We start from the raw sequence: 22044 nt of genomic DNA, 5'->3' as shown, positions 1-22044 counted from the left end.
TACTGGGATTCAGTCACAGATGTTTCAAACTCGGCTTTGACACTGCTATTCATAACAGAGGAGGGACAGGATCCTATTTCAGGGTTCTACTAAACTTTCACCACTTTGTCCAGAGTTTGTCTGATTTACTTGTACTCTTGGTTAGTTTTGAGATTTTGAAGGATGTCAGGAAAGCCCAGGAATAGCGTAGGGGCAGGCCGCTGGGACAGGCTGTTGTTTACAGACACTGACAGGGATGAAGGACCTCTGTGCTCCTGTGCTGAGCTCGGGGCCTCAGGGGTGTGCTAGCACATTGCCTCTGTTGCTGTTCTGGACCTAGCCACAAACACACACTGTACAATACATTCACTTGCACTCTATCTGTCTTTCTCTTGGCTGCACCTCTATCACGCACGCACACATAAAAACAACACACACACACACACACACACACACACACACACACACACACACACACACGCACACACGCACGCACGCACGCACGCACGCACGCACGCACGCACGCACACACGCACACACGCACACACACACACACACACACACTCTGCAATAAAGACTGCAATAATACAGTTGTTGATGTTTAGTGTTGAAATAAATTAAATACTCAGCATACAACTATGTGATTAATAGTTGTTTTCCCCACACTGATGCCGACTCAGTGTTCCTCAGTGTTCCTTTCATCCATTTGTAACTCTGAGTGTACAAAATGTCCATTTGGTTTGGTTTGGATTTTACTGTGTAGGTTGTTCTGTGACATCATTCCATGCACATGTTACAACAAACAAAAAGTTCATTAGTGTGTTGATACTTTAAATGATTTGGTAATTAGTTTAAGTGACTTAGTTGACCTTAACATTAAGGTCACGCTAGGGTAAGGGTAGGGTGACGTGATGTAAGCACCTCCAGGATGTCACTTCTGCACTCTGGCCAATTGCGGTCCCTTAAATGATGATGGCATTAAAAACAATTAAATAGCCACAGTCCAGTATTGACATATTCTGTTTAATATTGTGTCATCTCTTAAAATACAGTCTTTTCTGAGGTAGACCATTACAGTTCAAGAACATTATCTTTTTTTTTAACAGACATCAAAAAAGACATGAAATAAATATTTTCATGTACAATATGTCGCAAAAATGAGGTAGAAATGGTTACAGAAAATGTACAAGAACCAAGAACAAAATTACCGTGATAAGAGATCAAAAGAGCTAACGAAAGCCCATTTTGTTGGACAAACTGTTTTGTTTTTGATAACACTGACCAATAATGTTTGTATGTTATATGAACATCTGAATTACGTGTGAATAATGCACTATAACTGTCGCCCTCGGGTGTTCTAATGGATTAAATGATTTAGTCTCTTGCTAATACTTTTCATAATTCTAAAACCCACAGATAGATATTTCACTTTCACTTTAAAAATGTTTCAAAAATAGCTAAAATAGCAGATCTACAGGCTCGCAGTTCGGCTATTTTCACTACTTTTGAACGACACGAAGTAGGGCATTAATTCACGGGGGGGAAAAAATGTAAAAGTAGAAATATGGTGATACGAGGTTTCTCCCTGATAGCAATGATATGAACCTTATCTTATGAGTGGCTGCTTGAGGCTTGGGAGGTGGGGGTTGTCCTGTAATTTGTATTATGTGTTCAGTTTCTTAGACAGTGATCAATATGCACAGCGGGGGTCACTCTGATTGATCTGGCTTTATGGCATGACTGAAGCCACCAGCTGTAGAGGGGAAGGCTGATTGGTGATATAAGGTTGCCGGACATCAATCAAGACCTTGGCCACTCCGGGAGGACTGAGTACAGGGAAGGGGTGGGTGTGGGGGGGTTGGGTGTGTTGGGGAGGACGAACGGACCACATGGCTGCCGGGGCTAGGGGCTGGGGCCAATCCAATCTAATGAGACCGACTGGGGTACACAAAGAGGGAAGAGGAGGGAAAAGAAACATGGGGGAGGCGAGAGGGAAATATTACATCACTCTTTGTGTACCTCCTCGGGACCATGGCAACAGTCAAATAAGCATGACCTCAATATACCTGCAGTGGAATGACCACGTTTTTCCAGCTTGTTAAAATTGTCCGGAAAAGAGGGTTTTCTCTGGATTGTCGACATGTTGGGTTTATCTGCAATATGGACGCATTAGTAGCAATCAGTGTTTGAAATGTATGATTACATCAGTGGTTCTCAAACATTCTCATGTCAAGGACCCCCAAATTGATATGCATTTGTCTGCGGACTTCCATGTGAAAAGAGTTTGTGCCAGGAAATGACCCCCATACGAGAATATTTGTATTGTTAAAATGTTTAAAATACCAAAATCTTTCATGAAAAAAAAAGCAGCACTATATGCTCATGATACGTTGAGCTTGTAGATTGGCTATTTTCAAATAGCCAAAGCATAACATTGGGTTTAACATGGTTAAACTGATTTTGATACTATATTAAATAACTTTGCTGGGAGAAACACAGTATAATGACTCACTGTTCCATTCTTATGTATTTATTTATTTATGTAACTTTTTCATTTATTTTTTACTTTAAGTCTATCTAAATATTTATTTTGTGCTCTGGTGTCAAGTGTGACCGTGTGCATATGGGTGATTTTGTGTATTTTATTTACATTTTAAAATGACAATTTCGCAGCTGTGAAAATATGAACACATGCATGTATGGCAGTATGTAAACACGTGATACGATGGAGACGCATCAGCAGTTTGTCCAACAAAGAAGGGGGGGATTTTTTTTTTCTGTACTCTACATAACATTTCATGAAGACATCCATCACTCCACCAAAAATCTACATAAAAAATAAAGGAGAAAAGAAAAGAAAAGAAAAAACATATTTATATATTCATATATAATAAAAACATGGATTTATGGCATCAAATATCCTTTGAAATACCTGAATTACATTCAATGTTACTCTTTGTAGCATTTTCAAGTTTCTCTCCCGAGGTAAAAGCACAGCTGCAGTGGGTATTACAAGACTGTGTCAGGTCTCTCCTGCCACTCTCCTGCTTAATTTATACTCGGTCGTACGACCTTGTCGAGTGCTGAAATAGCTGATGTACAAGCTCACAACGCATAAAGAAGCGACGCGTTGTGAGCTTGTAGACTGCCTATTTTCGGCATGCGACTCCAGCATACAACGAAGTATAAATCATGCTTCCGTCTCACTCGGCACCGCTCTACTAAGACCCTAGGATTACATACATTCTTTATTTCTTATTTCTGAGGTAAAGAAATTCTTCCTGAGCAATTCAAACAAGACTACATACTAAAAAATTAAAAGTAGTAAGTGAAAGAGAAAGCAGACATACTGTTGGAGAAGCCTGTTGTGTGGGTGGGTAAGGGCTGTAGGCTATTTGGGAGTTCTCAGGAAAACTGCACTCAATGAGGAATGTGAGATAGACAACAAAAAAAGAAACTTTGGTGGAGATTATGCACAGTAACACAAAATAATACTGTCATCTTTCGTGTGCATAGTACCGTTTTGTGTGTGAGTATAGTACCATTAGTAGATTATTTAGATACATAAAGTACTTTAACCAGAAACAGTGTGCAGTACAGTAGAAATACAAGGTGAACCCAGAACAGTTAATTCTTGGGCAGTGGCAAATATATGACATTTTCAGCCATGGAAAAGAGGAGATGCGTGTTTTGACAGAGAACACCCTCAAGACGAGATTTAAATGAATGTCATGATAAAATGGGCCGGCGTCTCCCCCCGCGTTTCCGACACACAGCCTGTCGTTCAGGTGTGAGCGGGCCCCTAAAAATCCAGTGCAAACAAAGATTCAGGATGCTTTGGTGAGATGCGTTCATAAGGTCTCGTGGTTCAGGCGAACATGGACTCTTTTCTAGTGAAGGTGTAAAGGAAGAAAGTAACTACAGAGTGCAACATCAAGGTTTCTTGTCATATCTGCCACTCTTATTAACGTTGCCATGTTCCCTCCGTGGAGACACAACAAAGACTCTAGAACTTTGAACATCTGCCGAACAATCACACCGGACTTCAGGCAGCTTCACCCACAATGTAAATGGAGATCCAATGGCCTCTCCAAATTAGGTGTATGAAGATGGGTCGTTAATTTACAAGTACCACCCAGTCCTGCCCTCACTGCCTTCCCTCAAAAGCACAACATTCATGCGACAGGACGACACAACATAACTCTCCTGCCAAGGTGTTTTCAAAGCTTAAATCCCAAGTGTTTCCCTGAAGAGAGATCAGGAATTCAAAAATGTTGGCAGTGGGAGGAGAAGACAAGGATGCTGCTCAAATGGAAAAGCCGACCTCCACTGTTTATAATGAGAATGGATGCGGCACAATAACGCTCCATCGGAGAGGAGAGCCACAGGACAGGTCAACCTCCACAGTTGAGGAAGTGCTGATCCCGTCAGTGAGTCCAGTTTGGAAGGAGCAGGTGACCCTTGAGGGGAAGTCCAGCCTTTTGTGGTAGACTCAATTCTTCTCAATTCACCACTAAGCATCTCTTTGAGAAGGATACGTGAGGATGTGTTTAAATGGCCAATAAAGCCCTCTGAAAACACACACCAACAGGGCAAGGTCACGAGTATTTATTTGACAAAGTGGATGCTGAAATCTAACCCTGCATGTTGATAGAATCCGTAAGAACAACAAACTACGTTGGCATAGTAGTGTCATTGTGAAGAGGGTTTCTGAAACTGTGCTCAAGACATTCTATGTCTTGTTGAGCACATACATTTTGGAGGGCAAGATGATTATGGCGGATGACACCAAAGTTCATCCGCTAAAGATAACTGCCGGAGTTGGAATCTTGAAGGGAATAGAGCAGGTTTTTAAGCTTCTGAAGGCCATGCCCAAAGAAGACTATGATGATGCTTTCACAAACACTTCCATGTTCGCTAATCAGCAGTTCCCCGCCACCTTATCGTTCATGAAGTCAGGCGACAAGTTTGTGTTGTGACCCCGGGGACAGCACGCTTCCCTATGGTAAAGACCCCTCAGTGTCACCACATCACTGAAACTATGTTGGGCTCTGTCAACAGGAATAATGATGACCAGTTCATTTATCAACTTCAAAAACGAACGAAAGAGCCGGGCTAATGTTCACCTTAATAGACGCTCTGTAAAGGACATCACCCGATCAGTGAAAGTGAGTCGTAATGCAGAAAGCAATTCCTTCCTGGTCGGGGAGACGAGACCAGATTCAGCATCGCTTGAAAGCGGAGAGGAAGGGGTTTTTACTTTGTGGAGGACTGAATTTTATGTTTTGTTTTCTTGTTTACGTGTCCAAATAAAGACTTTTTTTCCCAATGTAAATTTAATGTAAAACAAGTCATTTGTTGTTTTGTTTTTTCCAGTACAATGACAACTGAATATACACTAACTTCTATGATTTGGTGAGAAGCTATGAGGATTATGTCTACTAGACCATACCCGGTGAATGCCAGCCTGTTGCTGATTATACATGTATTTGGTCAAAATAAATTTACATTTTGTTGCTCCAAGCCCTTTATATGATCAGTGACAATAAAGATGGCCAAATCAAACTAGGATACCAGTAGTGGATTGGCAATAAATAGGATCCTGAGAGTAGCAGTCAAAGGGGGGATTTCCCAAACCCTGATTATCCATAATCTTGGACCACGTCACCTAGCAACAAATAACTGATTGTGTCCTGGACCAAGGCTAATCAGGATCGCTGAAAGCACCCAAATAATGGTCTAGTTTTCCCATTGGCCAAACATTTAACACACTGCCCAACTCAACAAGGCCTAATCATCTTTTTTTTCTCTCTCTTTCTCTCTCTTTGGGAAAAAATAAAATATTGTTTATATTCATTAGCAAAAGCAAAAACAGCACAAAAACAGCAAAAGCTGCATAATAGGTAATTACAAAACAACAACAAAACATTCCCAAGGCTTGTCATGTCAAAGCAAAAACAGGGTCATCGGGCAGTCCCAGTACAGTGACCGGCAGCTGCCTCAGTGGCTATACACCTTGCTCCACTCTATACAAGTGTCCAGTTCTTTTGAGGTGGCATGTGGACGCACCTTGCAGAAGGCGTTCTCAAAGTCTGTGAAGGCAGGGGGTGTGGAGGGTGTGGGCAGGCCATGCATGGCCCCTGCAGAGGATGAGGCAGAGGAAAGAGCCTGCTGACTGAGCTGCAACAGCTCCCACACAGAGAAGCCCTCACTGCGCTGCAACACAGCGTTCAGCTCCCTTTCGCTCATGCTCCACCCTTGGGGTGCCAGCGCCTGCAGCAGCACTTGTCTGCGCATGGCCACATCTGGCAGGCCAACATGGTAGCGCTTGGCGAAGCTGCGATGTACCGCGTCCTGCAGCAGGTCAGGCCTGCCCGTCGCGCATACCAGGATGACCGGCCCTGCCTGGGCCTTCTCTAGGGTGGCCAGAAGTGTCTGCCTCAGGCCTTCCTCTTCCATAGCCTCCAGCTGGCTGAGCAGCACCACCGAGGGCTGCCGGGCCCCTGCCACTTGCAACAGAGCCCCCAGGACCTGCTCTGCCTCTCCCTTCCCTTTTGAGGCCAGCATGGCCCCACTGAGCCGGTAGAAGGAAGCCCCCAGCTGTGAAGCCAACGAACGAGCCAGTGTGGTCTTACCTCCTCCCCGGGGGCCAAACAGCAGGACGGTTCTGGGTGGCCGAACTGCTGGGCTGGGCCTCAATACGGGCCACAGCAGGTCCTCCTCCAGTGCTGCCTTGACATGGGTGAGTCCAGCCAGCTCCCCCCACCCCAGAGCTGGGCTGCAGTCCAACAGGTCCCCATTGACAAAGTCCAGGAGTCTGGGATCTGGGCTCTTCACGGTCTCCCCAGTCTGGCCACATCGTTTGTGGGCCTGGGAGCGGTGCTGCTGTTGTTGGGAGAATCCCTGCTTCCCTGATCCATTCTCCCCCGTCAGGCCCGCAGGGGGGCTGTACTCTCCTGCCACCCCATACTGAGGAGACACCAGGGGTTGAGAGGAGGCCTTACTGGACTTGAAGTTCTGAGGATCTGCGCCGCTTGTGCTAAAACCGTTTCCCCGGCACTCTCCTTTATCATTCACACTGTAGGGTGAGTCTCCCCCAGCCTTCATGGAGTCATAGCCATACTTCCTGTAGCGAGAGCCGTCCCCTCCCTCATCCTCCTCAAGACTCATCTCAAATGCTTTTCTCTTTAATGTCCCTCCGGATTCGGTGCCAAGGTTGGCCGTCTGGTAGCTGTAACTTCCTCCCACCACCGTAGGTCTTGAGGGCAGGGGAGTCGGGGCTGCCAGGCCAGAGGGAAGATAAGCTGCTGTTGGGTGGCTATAGCTAGGGGCAAGGCTGGTTTGGAGGGGGTAGGTGCTGGGGGGGTAGTTGTAGACAGGTGTGGTAGGGCTGTAGCTGGACACCAGGGTCGGGGTGGGCTGGAGAGTGTGGAGGGAGGCAGGGGGAAGTGCTGCAGGGGGCTGGGGACAGTACCCTGAGGAGAGGTAGGTGCCATTGTAGGTTGGGGGATAGTCGCCGGAGTGTGATCCACTGCAGGAGCTGCTGCCACTGTAGCCAGAGTCTGAGAGGTTGCTGTTTACCACCGACACACTGCTGGCCCCCGGAGGGCCTGCCGACGTGGCCACAATAGCCTTGGAGCCCGAGAGGCTATCATGGCCCCCAGGGGTCCCCAAGGGATAGGAGCCATCAGTGCTGTGAGTCAGCGGCCAGGGATCCAGCTCGGTCTTTTGGCCATTGAGGCCCCCGAAGGGCCCCGGTTCAGGGTAGGCGCCCACGGTGGGCGGCCGGTCGTACGGCGAGTCCAGCACGCCAGCGTACTTCTCAGCATAGCGCTTCAGGAGGTTGGAGGCTGTGAGGGCGGAGATGTCGTCATTTGCCCAGGCGTAGCTGTTGGAGCCGCGGTTGCGGCCAGCGTAGAGCTCCGACTTGTGGGCCGGAGAAGAGGTGGTCGAGGACACGTCCAGGTGCTGCTCAGGCCACTGGCTGAGGGACTGGGCATGCTCCGGATTCCAGTGCATCTTATAAAGGCCTGGAGACAGAAACACAGGGGAGACAGGTCATTTATTAAATGTTTTCTTTTATGATTATTTTTTTTCATTTTCACAAAAAATTATAAAAAATAAATGAAAAGAGTAATTGAAAAAAATCTCCTCACACGCATTAGAAGGACAATATCAGTCACCAGAACCAGGACAGGTGTTTTCAATTAATCTAACATGGTTAAAATGGAGTTTGAAGTTACAATGGGTTTGTATAGGAAGAGGGTGTGTCAGATAACATTTATATCAAATGTCTAAATACTGAATCAAACAACTTAAAAACGGTCTGGGGTGCTCACAAAAGCCTGATTAGACATTAAAATGACATGTTTGAAAGTGAAATATCCCTTTAAAGGAGACACACCACGAATTTCACTTTTTGTTTTTGTTTTTTTTTGTCTCTTGTACCCCAAAAAATATATTTTTTTAACATTCAGTCATTCATTCTCATTTCAGAGATTTTCAGAATGGGCGTGTCTGAACAGGCCATCTCAGAAATGGCATGTTTGCTTACATCACGAAACTTTCTGCCCATGTATTTTGACAGAGAGAATTGCTCAGTAGCACCCCTCTGCCCAACAGGACATTTTGGTATTGCAGCTGAAAGTGCTTTATAAGCCTGAGAGAATTGACTTGGGATGAGTATATCTGAGTGTTGATTTAGGCTCAAACCTTTTGAAAATGGTTTGAGGGACATACACCATATGATATTAAATATCAAATATATTTTTTAAATTCATGGTGTGTCTCCTTTAAGTGATTTAGATGCTGGAAATGGGATAAAATTGGCAAGGGCTCATCATACATGTTTTCACACTAGTGTGTATTCGTCGGTGGAATTGTGTCAAGTGCGCACGCAGTGAATAAACCTGTAAGACTCCATTTGGGTCCATTTTTACACCGTCACTGATGATTTTGTGGTGTGACAACATGATCGCATGCCCCACCTCTTCTCACAGCCAGTCAGAAGAAAAGAGGCTTTCACATGTTTGGAAAAGATTGTGTTTTAGTGTTACCGTCATGCCTGGTAGCAGAAGGAGCTAGAATTACCCAATGAGTGAGAGGGAGGGAGACGGAAAGAAAGAGAAAGAGAGAGATTGGAGATTGCGTGTGTTGTCTTGTAGTTTCCCAGCTTGTGTTGGAGAGTTGTGATAAGGCCCCACTATCCCCTGCACCACTAGCATCTGCAGGTCTCCCAGAGGACCTATTGTTATCTCTCCCTGCATGTTGCTCTGAATGCCTGCCCCCCTCCCCAACCACCACCCACCCGCCCACCGCACACCAGAGCTCCAAAAAGGCCCAGCTCCTCCTGTCCGGCTGGACAGAGGGAGGGCGGGACAGGGGGGGGTGGCGGCGAGGGGAAGAGTGTGTGTGTGTGTTGTGTGTGTGTGTGTGTGTGTGTGTGTGTGTGTGTGTGTGTGTGTGTGTGTGTGTGTGTGTGTGTGTGTGTGTGGACAGTGGTATGGAGAGAGTGGAAAGAGAAAGGGGGGTGGGGTTGGGATGGGAATTGCAGCATAGTGTGCTATTCATCAGCATGGTCTCCCATGGAACATTGGGAGAGTGGAATGCCTGTTCCCCTGGCTGACTCCACCACTGGCTGAGGTCTGATTGATCATGGCCGGTCCACACGGAGCGCACGCACGCACGCACGCACGCACGCACGCACACACACACACACACACACACACACACACACACACACACACACACACACACACACACACACACACACACACACACACACACACACACACACACACACACACACAGTGTACAGAAAAGAGTTCCATGGAGGAGTGCAATGGAAACAGAGTTTTGAATTGATATGTTTTTCATCCCGGTTCAGACGATAATCAAAAAGATTTTTTTTCTTCCCTAGTGAAGCTTTTAACCAAAATTTTTCGGAATCCATATTGTGTGACACTGTTATACATTAGATTACATGTTAGATATCTGCACTTTTTTCCAAAAAAGGTCAACAAATTCACACTGTTCGAGTGGGCGCTTATACATGTATAACTAGTACTGTACTAGTACGATTAAATCAATATACATACAAATCACTACACATTAAATCAAATGATGATGGCTACAGAATCAGCCATTTCATGAAGTCTAGGGCCACCGCTTGCTGGGGCATTAGCTTGACATTCCAAGCATAACTTGGCATTATTGAACTGTCACAGTATAGCCTGAGGTGAGCAGCACTCCAGGCAGAAACAGAGAGGTAAAAGGAATAAAGCAAAAGCCGTCATTACTGGTCTGCCTGCCTTGCCTTCAGTGGATGCCTGATGATTCATTATTCATAGCTCTGTCTGTTTGTGTGGAGCCGCTTCTGTTATTGCCATTTAAATCAAAGCTAGATAACCACTACCACCGATTCTGCTCTGCTTTCACTCTCACTGTGGCTCTCTCCTAAACTTTGTCCTCTTTCTTTACAAACCTCCCCATGTGTGTTTTCAGATTACGCCTGTTATTTATTCTGTCAGATGAGACTCAGCAGACCAGATGGCCATTGGATTATCATGTCCTTCATATTCAAATCCACTGCCTTAAGTTCCCAGTGACCAAACCAGTTCAAGTAGATCTCTAAGCTTTGGCTAACCCACACACAAACCCACCACAACGGGGAATGCAACAACGCTCTTCTAGGACTCTGCTCACTTGTTTTTTTATTATTTTTTTATGAACACACTGAAGACATTGGCTTCTTCTCCACACCCAGCTGACCACATATTTTTGTGGTTTGACTCGCGGGTCATTGTCCAGGCTGCAGAAACCGTATATGTCCTGCAGGCCCTTCCCATCTGCAGTCCAACCAGTTTGTGAGCAGGCCCAATAATGGGGCCTGTGTGTGACAGAGATGGATGGGAGCCCAGGGGAGCTCATAAAACCTGCAGCGGGGAGGGAGGGATGGAGGGAGGGAGGGCGGGGATAGAGTGGACAGCAGGCACTCCCGTTCCGTCCTCTCTAAGCGGACTGGGGCGGACATTAGAGGGCTCTGCGAGGCGGGCTAACTGCTGTCCACTTCATCATCAGAGTAGCAGCAATACAGAATGGTCCACTGCCCCAAACCCCCAAATCACAGCAGTGGCCAGCTGCCAAAATCTAAAGGACCACGTCACCGCTTTCCTGCGCAAAATCAAGAGAGAGAAATCAAGTAATTTCCTCTGAGCACACTAGTATGTACTAGTCTTTAAAAACATTTGCCTTATATTTCAGAACTCTGTGTCATCCCTGTTGGATGGAAATCTCATATATATATATATATATATATATATATATATATATATATATATATACTTCATAAAGCAGAGCTTTTGGCCACATGTTTTGTCTCTGCGGGTTTTACAAATCATTTAAAGATTTAAAAATCTTATACAATTTTTAAATAATATATGTTTTTGGACATGCATGGTATTCCACCCGACGGTGATGTTATGTAGCCAATAGATTTGTTCACACAAACCTATTGCCGTTTGTGTGTTTATGTGAGCAAACAAATTGTGTGTGTGAACAAATTGTGTGTGTGTGTGTGTGTGCGTGCGTGTGTGTGTGTGTGTGTGTGTGTGTGTGTGTGTGTGTGTGTGTGTGTGTGTGTGTGTGTGTGTGTGTGTGTGTGTGTGTGTGTGTGTGTGTGTGTGTGTGTGTGTGTGTGTGTGTGTGCGTGCGTGCGTGCGTGCGTGCGTGCGTGCGTGCGTGCGTGCGTGCGTGCGTGCGTGCGTGCGTGCGTGCGTGCGTGCGTGCGTGCGTGCGTGCGTGCGTGCGTGCGTGCGTGTGTGTGTGTATGTGTGCGCGTGTGTGTATGTTCATCTTTACACTCTCAAGAATTAAATTAACACTACGGATTTTACTGTGTGTACATAGCAGGGTTGCACTGCAGTTGAGCTCTTTTCTTGTAATTAGATCGTGCCCTCTGCAGGATTGCAGTTTGTAGAGCATCAGTGCTCCACAATAAATTGAGCAAGCTCTAATCTACACCACTACTTAAATCAGAGCTGCCATGCAGATTAATTTACTTGAGGCACAGTAAGAGAGCTAAGATTAGAATCAGAAAATCCGCAAAATGTGTCCGTACTGTGAGTAGTGTTGTAACAATAAGCTTAACTGTAATATTATGATTCAATACGAATATTTGGCTATACTACATACTGTAATATACACTATAATGTTGTGAATTACTGTGCATATTATATAATACACAAGATTTTACGGTAAGAAATTACAGTAAGTAAAAATGATATAAGTGTGTGTGTTGGGCAAGGTTAAAGACTACTTTGTTAAGATGAGAAATTGATGAACGGATGTTTCTTCTGTAGAGAACTATGATAGTGATCTATGAGTTTTGCTGCCCAGTTGTGTGTAACCATATTATAGCTTTAACTCACATTGCAATGCATTTTTCAGTTCCGCAAGGAAAACATTTCTAGCTGCACACTCTGAGTACAGCAGCTTTCAGACATTGCAGCCAAATATATTAACCAAACCATATTCATAACAACAAAGGATTATTATGGTTAAAAGCTCACATTTAATAAGAAATGGTCTAGGACAGACGCACATTATGAAATGGATTCTATCCTCACTCAGACAATTATTTTGGAAGCTTTTATTGCTGTCCTCATTATAAGGAGAGCTCTGCATTGTGACGCAATCTCTAAGGGGCTGAGAGTATTTAATGATTTCATATTTCATGTATTGTTGAACTAGCAGTAAGTGCAACATAAATTGGCTGTGATCATCAACTTTCTATGCAAAGATGTGAGGAGGTTGGTCTGCAACATCAACCACCAAATACAGACCGTGGCTGTCTGCAGGGGCGTTGATAAGAAAACTACTATGTGTGCACACGAGATTTTCTTATTTGCGCGTGTGTGTGTGTGTTCCCTTGGCCCCACGAGAGACAGATGTTCCTCTACTGACCGCCTTACTGTCTGTGAGGCCATTGTAGTGCATGGCCGTCCAGCAGACGTGTGCGGCTCGGACGATCGTGTTGGCCCTGAGACAAAGCCTGAAGGATCCTATTGTCAGGAGCCTGCCTAATTATGGAAATCTTATTAATCTATTCAGGAGCCGTCCACTGACAGCTTTTGTGCTGGCCTGGGATTTATTGAGGGATCTGTGCGAGCTGCATCCTATTGTAGGAAAGCGTGATGAAGACAGTGGCTCTCCTCAACAGAAATAGGCTTTGCTTTCGGGAGGCCCCCTGGGGGGAGTGTGTTAACGTCTGTTGGCCAGTTTTGGCGATCAGCTGGTCAGGATATTTCTCACTTCCGAAAGTTGCCCAGTCAACTCGGGTTGACTGAGTGAAACTGCAGCAGCTTCGGACCCACGCATTAGAGGCCTGTTATACTTCGTTGCGCGCCGGTGTCGGCCACCGAAAATAGCAGATCTACAAGCTCACAATGCGTCTCAGTGCGACGCGTTGTGAGCTTGTAGATCGGCTATTTTCGTGTGTGCAACCAAGCATAAATCACCCTGAAGAGCAGGCCGTTCTCTAGGTCGTGTTGTGGTTTTCCTGTGAGGGGTAGCACTGGGTGAGCTGAAATGTGAGCTTGGCAGGAAGCCCAGAGCCTGGAGTACTCCGGTGCTGTTTCACAATTCCCCTGGGAATCCTCTCCCCTTCTCCCTTCCTGGCACATTTGTTTTCCCTGCCCTGAGGAACAAAAACGGACACGGATGCAACAAGCCTATTGGGATGGTGCACTGTTAAACTGTGCCGATTGTGGAGAGGCCGCTTGTAAACAAAAGCGGCCGGCGTGGATCAATCCAATCAGGGCTCTATTCAGGGTTGAGCTCTACTCCACCATCTACCGACCACAGTAAACCATTTCCACCTTCCCTTCCTCCGTCCATCTCTTGGTCCAGCGCCACACTTATAAAACCTATAGATCTATAAACGTGTATATATTTGTGGCTGGATTCTTATGAAACACTTGTAACCAAAGGGGCATATTGATGTGATGTGTAAGGGGCTCAATTAGCTGACCTACTTCACACTTTAATGTGCTCGTCACCTTTCTAAAATTACACAGTGCAAATCTTAAAACAGAGCAGGAATTGACTGCAAAAATTAACAGCTCATGACGGGAATGTGTCTTTGACTGTCTACAACAAAGATTATTAAAAATAAACTTGTTATTTCTATTCTAAGAAATGTGTTGAGTTGTGCTCTCAGGTATTACTATTAGCCCCCCCAAAAAACTCTTAAACAGAGGGTAACTAAAACCAGCTACTTGCATCATTACCCTGTTTTGAAATGAACCGATGACCTACAATTAAAAAACGTCAAGCTGCCAATCCATCAAACACAGATACCATGAAACCTTGAATTTAACCTCCAAAAAACTGGTTTAGCTGAAGAAAAGTTGCAGAGAAGCCCATACCATAAATATGGTTTCATATGTATTTTTGCAAAACATAATGGGAGAAAATATATTTTGGTATTTAAATCAATAAAAATCTATATTGAGAAGATGTATCTCTCTAATGTCAAAAATACATATGCATTTTTGGAATATACATGAACAACCTACAGTGCTGTAGGTGAAATATAAGAGAGTAAAAATGCTTTTAAGGATGCTGCTCGGGGTGGTGTAGCTGGTATGACTGGAATCCAATTGAAACATTTCAGCCATGTTAAAACGCTCCTTGATGGAAGGAATGCAGCCCAGTCATGATACAAAACACAGAGGCATACACAATGGATAATGCCAGAAGGAGAAAGATAGAAGGGAAGATTGTGGCAGACACTAATAAACCAAGCTGACAACTCAAAGAAAGCCCAACAACTATTTAGAACAAAGAATAATTTGAAAAGAGAATAGCAACATGTATCCAGAGTCAGACTCAGATTTTGTTATCAAAGAGAGATCTCTTGATTTGTCTTTGAGTCCCGAAGCCCCTTAAGTCCTCTGTTCTACAGTCCGCTATGATTTATGGCACTAATATAAAACAGGGCATTCTCACTAGGATGTGGTCATCCTGCTGCTGCACACTACCTGGGCTGTCATAAAAACACCAATCTGAGAGGCCGACCACATTTCACAGCATGGCAGGATGAGACGTTTGGGAAGATTGTCTACAGAGCCACAAGCCTAATTTATGCTCTGTCGCACGACGGTGTCGCGCACTGAAAATAGCAGACCTTTAGACCTACAAGCTCACAATGCGTCACATTCCAGACACATTGTGAGCTTGTTGGTCTTCTATTTTCGGCGCGACCCGATCATGCGACAAAAGTATGAATCAGGCTTCACTCATCTGGAGCCTCACTTGCTATTCATTGGAAATAAACATTCAAAATCAATATCCAGCTCCTTTTATAGGTTATATACCAAAACATACATGCTTTTAATTCCTGATGTATAGAACAGAATAAATGTTGCGATTGTGCATTAGCAAATGTTTTGTTTGGCTAATTACATAATGGCATGTTTTGTGAGATAAGCTATTATCCCACCCACACATATCCTCTCCTATGGGGTGGGGTAAGGCCAGAAAGCTGTTAAGACAAGTGTGAGGTCATTTCATAAGACCCTTCCCAAATGTCCATTAGCTTGGGGGATGAAGCCAACGCCGGACAACAGGCATCATAATTTATCTGCCATGCATAATTGGGCATTGCTGGGGGAAATTATTATAAATCTATGCATTAGTCACAGGGCTGCTATCAATCAAAAGAAACACAATCCCCCCCCACTCACACTCTGTCCCCCACTCTGGGTCATCTGCTCCCTCTTTCATGGCCCTAAAAAGATGTAATAACAGAAGAGTGCAGGAGCCCTGTTGGAGAGTTTTCACACCTGCTGCCCAGAGCACCAGCAGACACAGTTCTTTTCAAACAGACCTTACTGGCCCACTCCCTGGAGGAAGGAGCCTATCTCCTGCAATGGCACTGAGGGATGTCCCCCCCGACTCCCCCCCCCCCACATCGCTCTATCATAAAATGTCTCTATCTCTCTCTCTTACTTTCTTTGAGCTCTGTACTTCTCTATCAGTTTTGCTCATTCTGTTTTGTTTTGTTTTGTTGTGTTTCATCTCTCATTTGTGACAGTAGAGATATTTGTTTTGTTTTGCCAAATTGCACGGCTGATAAGGCTCTATGAAAATTCACACTACTTGATGACAATGCGCTGAAAATACATTGATGTGTGTAATGCAGAAGTACTGTGCAAGCAAGTGGAATGATAACATCTCATTGTCCTCTCCCGTTAAAATACACAGTTCATAAAATTGCTCATTAAAAAACCATTAAACACTGAAAACAAAGTTTATTGGCCAAAATTAAACTCTAATGGGAAAGCCATCAATATATTACAATCTAATGAATATTCAGTGCTTCGTTAAAAGTTGTTGTTTTGCAGATGGGGGCAGAGGGAATCAGTAGCCAAACTACTTGGTGGCATTTGTTAAACATTGATTAATTGACAAACGTGTTTGGAATTGCTAATGATAGCCCAGTAAAAAAAAGAGAAGAAAAAAGAAAGCCCCATCTTGGAGATGTCACTCTCCTCTCGGGAGTCTCTGCACTCTCTAAAACCAGAAACTCTCCGGAATAAATTGCTAGATGCATCACTTCATGCTTGTAATTTTAGAAACAACTCCCCCAACCCAACCCCTCCCGCCGACTAACGCACATCCACAAATGGCAGGAGTCCGTCCACCCCCACCTCCCCTTTAAGAAAAACAGGGTCCCTATTTTCTCTGGCTGCAGGCTGGCTTTAGGTCATTGTGTCCACTAATATATCAAAGAACAGCTGTCCTAAGGCTCTGTGATGACCAATCACCCGCTCCATCTGTCTCACTCACCCGATCTCTGCTCTATCTCCCCCTCTTCAGCTTCATCCTTCTTTTTTCTGTTCATCTCCTTCCCCGCCTCCCTCAAAATCTTCCATTCCCACTGAGCATGTTGCATTCCCTGCTTTCCGTTCAAATCCCATGGCCCCTCTTGCTCTTGTGTCTTACACTCTGCTCCTCTGAGCACATGGACAGCTCGGGGATTTGTAGCTTTCCGCTATGCCTGATTTGCACTTGGCTGCGTGCCATGTCGGGTCCTGAAAATAGCGGATCTACAAGATCACAGTGTGTCGCAGCCCAACACGTTGTGGGCATGGTAGATTTGCTATTTTCGATGCACAACACCGGCGCGCAACTAAGTATAAATCAGCCTTTAGTACGCACACACACACATACGCACACATACGTTAGACAAAGCTCAATACATTCTATGGCCACAGTTCCTTTTGTAGCTGTGCGTTTTATGAGCGCCCTTGCGTTACAAATGGCTAATGACATAGCGATTAAGGCGCGTTATTTCTCAAGTGTGGTCATTTACTAATTAGCTGCGCTGCTGCGAACGGTGTGGATCATTGTTGGGCTCTGAATTCTGCTGGCTCAGGAATCCAGTGGAGGGTTGCTATCCAAATGAGCTTCACCACCCTGCTTCTTAATTGGGCCCTTAACGGGGGGCCGAGGTTTCCTTAATGAGCTGATGAACCCGTGGAGAGAGAGTGATGGGCCAACAGCCTTACAGGTCTCTGGGTCCCTAACCTCCATCTCTGTGGACACACACACGCACGCACGCACGCACGCACACACACACACACACATGAACACACACGCACACACGCGCACGCACACACGCACACACACACACACACACACACACACACACTCGCTTTGTCTTACACACAGCAAATTCTCAGTGCTAATTTAACACTGTGATTTAAAAAATGCACCCTAAATGGTAAATCTTTACACTCTAAGAGTTGAATTAAGACTTTTTTGATTTTGCAGTGTATGTGAAGACACACACACATGCACACGCAAACGCACGCACACAACCCCCCCCCCCCCCCCCCCACACACACACACACACACACACACACACACACACAGGGGGCTAATTAGAGCCCATTCACAGTCTGCACTAATGATCCGGGCTCTTATTCACACACACACTTCAGCAGTCTCTGTGTTTACTCAAGGGCCTCACAGACCCCTCCATTGCACCACTAACACCACTCTGCCTGGTGTAGAGAGAATAGATGCTGGTGCAGCCCTCCAACCTGCCCCTTCAGGGGCCACGATGAGACCCACTCTTACATTCTATGTTCTGAGAACAGCCCCATGACTTAGTCAACTCATTCAGAGATAGAGCGAGAGAGAGAACGAGAGAGAGAGAGAGGCACACACACACAAACACACACAAACAGAGAAACTGAAAGAGAAAGAGAGAGTGAAAGAGAAGAGAGAGAGGGGTCACTCAGAGGAGAGCTATAAAAACTGCCAGATCTGGGCTGCGGAGATGCTGTGTGTGTGTGTGTGTGTGTGTGTGTGTGTGTGTGTGTGTGTGTGTGTGTGTGTGTGTGTGTGTGTGTGTGTGTGTGTGTGTGTGTGTGTGTGTGTGTGTGTGTGTGTGTGTGTGTGTGTGTGTGTGTGTGTGTGTGTGTGTGTGTGTGTGTGTGTGTGTGTGTGCGCGTTGCGCGCGTGTGTGCGTGTGTGTGTGTGTGTGTGTGTGTTGGTTTTAAAAGAAAAGGTATCGCTCCACCAGCAGGGGCCCCACCAGCAACAAGAGTTAGGGCCCTCCTGGGTTGGCGGCCTGGGACTGATTTAAGAGTGCGTTTGAAGTGCAGATTACAGATTCTTTGCACCAAATCCCTCCAGGAGTATCCATGGCCCCTGGAATCTCTCTCAGGTTACTCCTCAGGTTTGGCCCTAGCTGCTAACCCCAGCTTGAAGTCCCTTGGACAGGCCAGAGACCGGGAGTACGGCCGGACACGTCCAGGAGGAAAACAGACGAACACACAGACGCATTGTCTGAATGGGAAATCTAAGATAGTGTAGGACTTGGTCTAAAAGAGTTAAAGTGTGTGTGTCTTTGTGTGTACGTAAATGTGCATGTGGGCGTGTTTGTGGGTGTGTGCCGATGCATCCACATGCGTGTGTGCATGAGAACACATCTACATCCACCACAATGGGCCACAATCCTATACTAGGAGCCAGAAGCAACGTTGATAGGGCAGGAATGCTCTGCATTCCCGCAAAGAGGATTCCAACAGGGAGGTGAGACTATTCGCATGTCCTGCACATATGCTAAGTCTGTCTTCGTTAGATTTGAGTCATGGCTGCAAACTGTAAGGAGAGACAGCGAGCGAGCGAGTGTCGCCGGGGGAGAACAGGGGTGTGTTTGTGTGTCACTGGTCTGAGAGTAAATACCTTGAGTACCTAACACTGCCATGTCCGTTCCTACGATCCCTCTGTCCACATATACTACACCACGCTATACACTGGCAGCCTGTTCCGACACTTTCCCAACACTGCTGCAGGACTACAGAACAGAGCCACACTATACACAGGAAAACATCAAGCATATAGGCCACAGCAGAAGAAAACCATCATTGTGCATGCTAACCAAGGGAGTAAATCATAGACAAAAGGCTATAAGGAGAAAAAAAGAAATGTCCTGCATGGACAGAGCAGCAGTGTGCAGGCTCTGAAGGCATGCTAAGTATTCCTCCAGTAGTTTGCGACATTCTTGGATGTGCATGTCCACTCCAGATGTATGGGAGTGAGTGGTCAGCCAGTTTGGACTAGCAGGGTGCAGGGAACAGATGGAACTCCCAGTGAAACACGCCATGGAACGCATGCATGTTGCATTTATAACAATACCAACATCAATGGGGACATAATTTTACACTTGACTGAGATGCATGCCTGCATTACAGATTCAGGCACACAGTGTTGTATTAACAATAATGTGGCCATCAATAAAACATGCATTAACTTGCATGCATTTGATCGAGGAGGGTGCCTGAATTAATGTACAGTCATGCATATAAACGTTCCGTCTAAAATGTTTGATTGACTAATCATTTATTAGCTGGCAGCTACTTGCTCTTATTGTTGCTATGAGACGAACAAAATATCTTCATGATTGAAAGAGCTTTGCCATTAATGTATCCAAGAACGACTTCTGAGAATACTCTATAAAATAACACATGAGGTCAACTACAGTACTAAGTGAACTGGCAACAATCCCAAATTCCAACCGTCTGATGAGAATTTGCGCAGCTTTATTGACTCATCCAAGGACTCACAAACAAAGTGTTCTAGAACCTAAAACATCTGGTCATGCCTCTAGTCATGGCTGCTTTGTCCAGTTTGAATTCACACTCCCACACACACACCCACGACAGGCATATAAATTATATACGGCCCCCGCAGTACATTTTAGGATAATGAGGGACACAAAAAAACATATCCTCAGATTTATAGCATCCATTATTAAAGTAATACTTTTTAAATTGACCGTTCTGTTTGATTTCTCCCTCTTTTCTTGTAACTGTCATGCCAATAATGCTCCTTTGAGAAGAGTTAAAGAGACGGGGGAATAAAGAGAGCGCTCTTGAGGCCGAGGCAGCGGAGGCAGACCCATGCTGGCTGGGAAACAATGCTGTGTTGGAAGAGTCCCAGCACTGGGCTCAAATGAATCCTTGTAACAGAGGGAGGGGTTGAAGGGGACCTAAAACTGGACACGTCAGTTATTAGGTTGGTGTTGAAGGAAGAGAGAGAGAGAGAGAGAAAGACTGCAAAAAAGGAGGGAGGCAAAGGAGGAGGGGAAGGAAGGGGGGAGGAGGAAAAGGTTGGAAGCAACGAACGTGGTGGACGGAGTTGTGCTGTTGGTGACATGAGACTGTCAGAACCCCAGGGTTTAGGCTGCTTAAGCCATCAGCCCTGCAACCTTCCTGCCTTCCCCCTCCTCCCTCTCCCTCCTCTCTTCCTTCCTTCCCTCTATCCATCTCTTCCGCCTCGTGATGAAACACTCAGACAAGGCCAGAGTCTACAGGCTTTAGTGTTGTCCACAATTGACGCTAGAAGAAAACCAGCATGGTTGTCCCGTTGACATACAGGAGCCAACAAACCTCTTTGCACAGTTACACAGCAAAAAAAAATCTTTATTTTTTACTGTGTGACCATCCATTTTTCTACTTTTCTTTCTTTTTTGTGTGTGCAAACTAAATAGTGCAAAGCGTTCACTCCCACTTTGGGAGAAAGTCATTGATTTTGTCAAAGTCCAAACCCAAGTCAAGTGGTACGCTCTGTGACAGTGACACGTGGTCAGAAGGTGCAGTGTACTCACTATAGGGGACAATGGGACTCAGCATTCTGTGGAGCTGGTCTTAGTTAGGGGGAGTGCTGTTCCGTGATAGCCAGCTAAGGTTAGCGTCTGTCCGGCTGTAGTCCATCACTGGCATGTGCCCCCACAGACACCACAATAGTCAGCCCTGGGGGAGAGAGAGAGAGAGAGAGAGAGAGAGAGAGAGAGAGAGAGAGAGAGAGAGAGAGAGAGAGAGAGAAGAGAACCAGTTACAGGCTGCTGCACAATGTCTGGACAAACATTCACATGTCAACTAACCCTTTCACACATGCTCACACAGCAACACAGACCTAAACACACACATGCACGCACATACGAGCACATAAACACACACACACACACACACAAGAATTCACCCAAAGGGTATGATAGAATTACTGACCAGCCCGGGAAGACTATCAGCGTAACAAAAACAGGGTGAGCGCATGCAACTATGCACACACACACACACACACACACACACACACACACACACACACACACACACACACACACACACACACACACACACACACACACACACACACACACACACACACACACACACACACACACGCACACCCACAGAATGTCCCAAATTGAAGCACACAGGGGTATTCATTAGAGACAGGCATTAAGCTGATTGTGAAGCAGCAGCGTCCAGGCTCTAAAGAGGGCTTTCTAAATCTGCCTCACAAAAAAGCCCATGCATACCATGGCTCTGTGCACTGGGGCAATAAAGGCTGCATTCTTAGGACACCTAACACTGTTAGAGCCACATGAGCAAAATGATGAGGGGAAAAGTAATGTTTCCAATAATGATCAAGTTACACATTGTGGGGTGTTTGATATTTCAACAGAACTCTCTGTGTTTGTAAAGGAAA

The 22044-nt window shown here is 45.5% G+C and overlaps 1 protein-coding gene across 3 annotated transcripts in view; it reads right to left on the bottom strand.

Moving 5' to 3' along the window:
• Nucleotides 1-1038: 1038 nt before the first annotated feature.
• The window catches only part of fignl2 (fidgetin like 2), a 61694-nt gene continuing 40688 nt past the window's right edge, over nt 1039-22044 (bottom strand). For 2 of the 3 annotated variants that reach the window (XM_084069823.1, XM_084069822.1), the window contains exons 2-3: nt 21164-21308; nt 1039-8009 (exon numbers count right to left, since the gene is read on the bottom strand). In XM_084069823.1, the coding sequence (XP_083925949.1) occupies nt 5980-8009; nt 21164-21188 (2055 nt within the window). In that variant the 5' untranslated portion in view covers nt 21189-21308 and the 3' untranslated portion in view covers nt 1039-5979. The remainder of the gene's footprint in view (nt 8010-21163; nt 21309-22044) is intronic. The other variant, XR_014601700.1, reaches the window with a different exon arrangement.

This window comes from Gymnoscopelus microlampas (genome assembly GCF_963454915.1).
Source record: "Gymnoscopelus microlampas genome assembly, chromosome: 10".
Taxonomy (NCBI): domain Eukaryota; kingdom Metazoa; phylum Chordata; class Actinopteri; order Myctophiformes; family Myctophidae; genus Gymnoscopelus; species Gymnoscopelus microlampas.
This window is presented reverse-complemented; position numbering and strand designations above follow the sequence as displayed.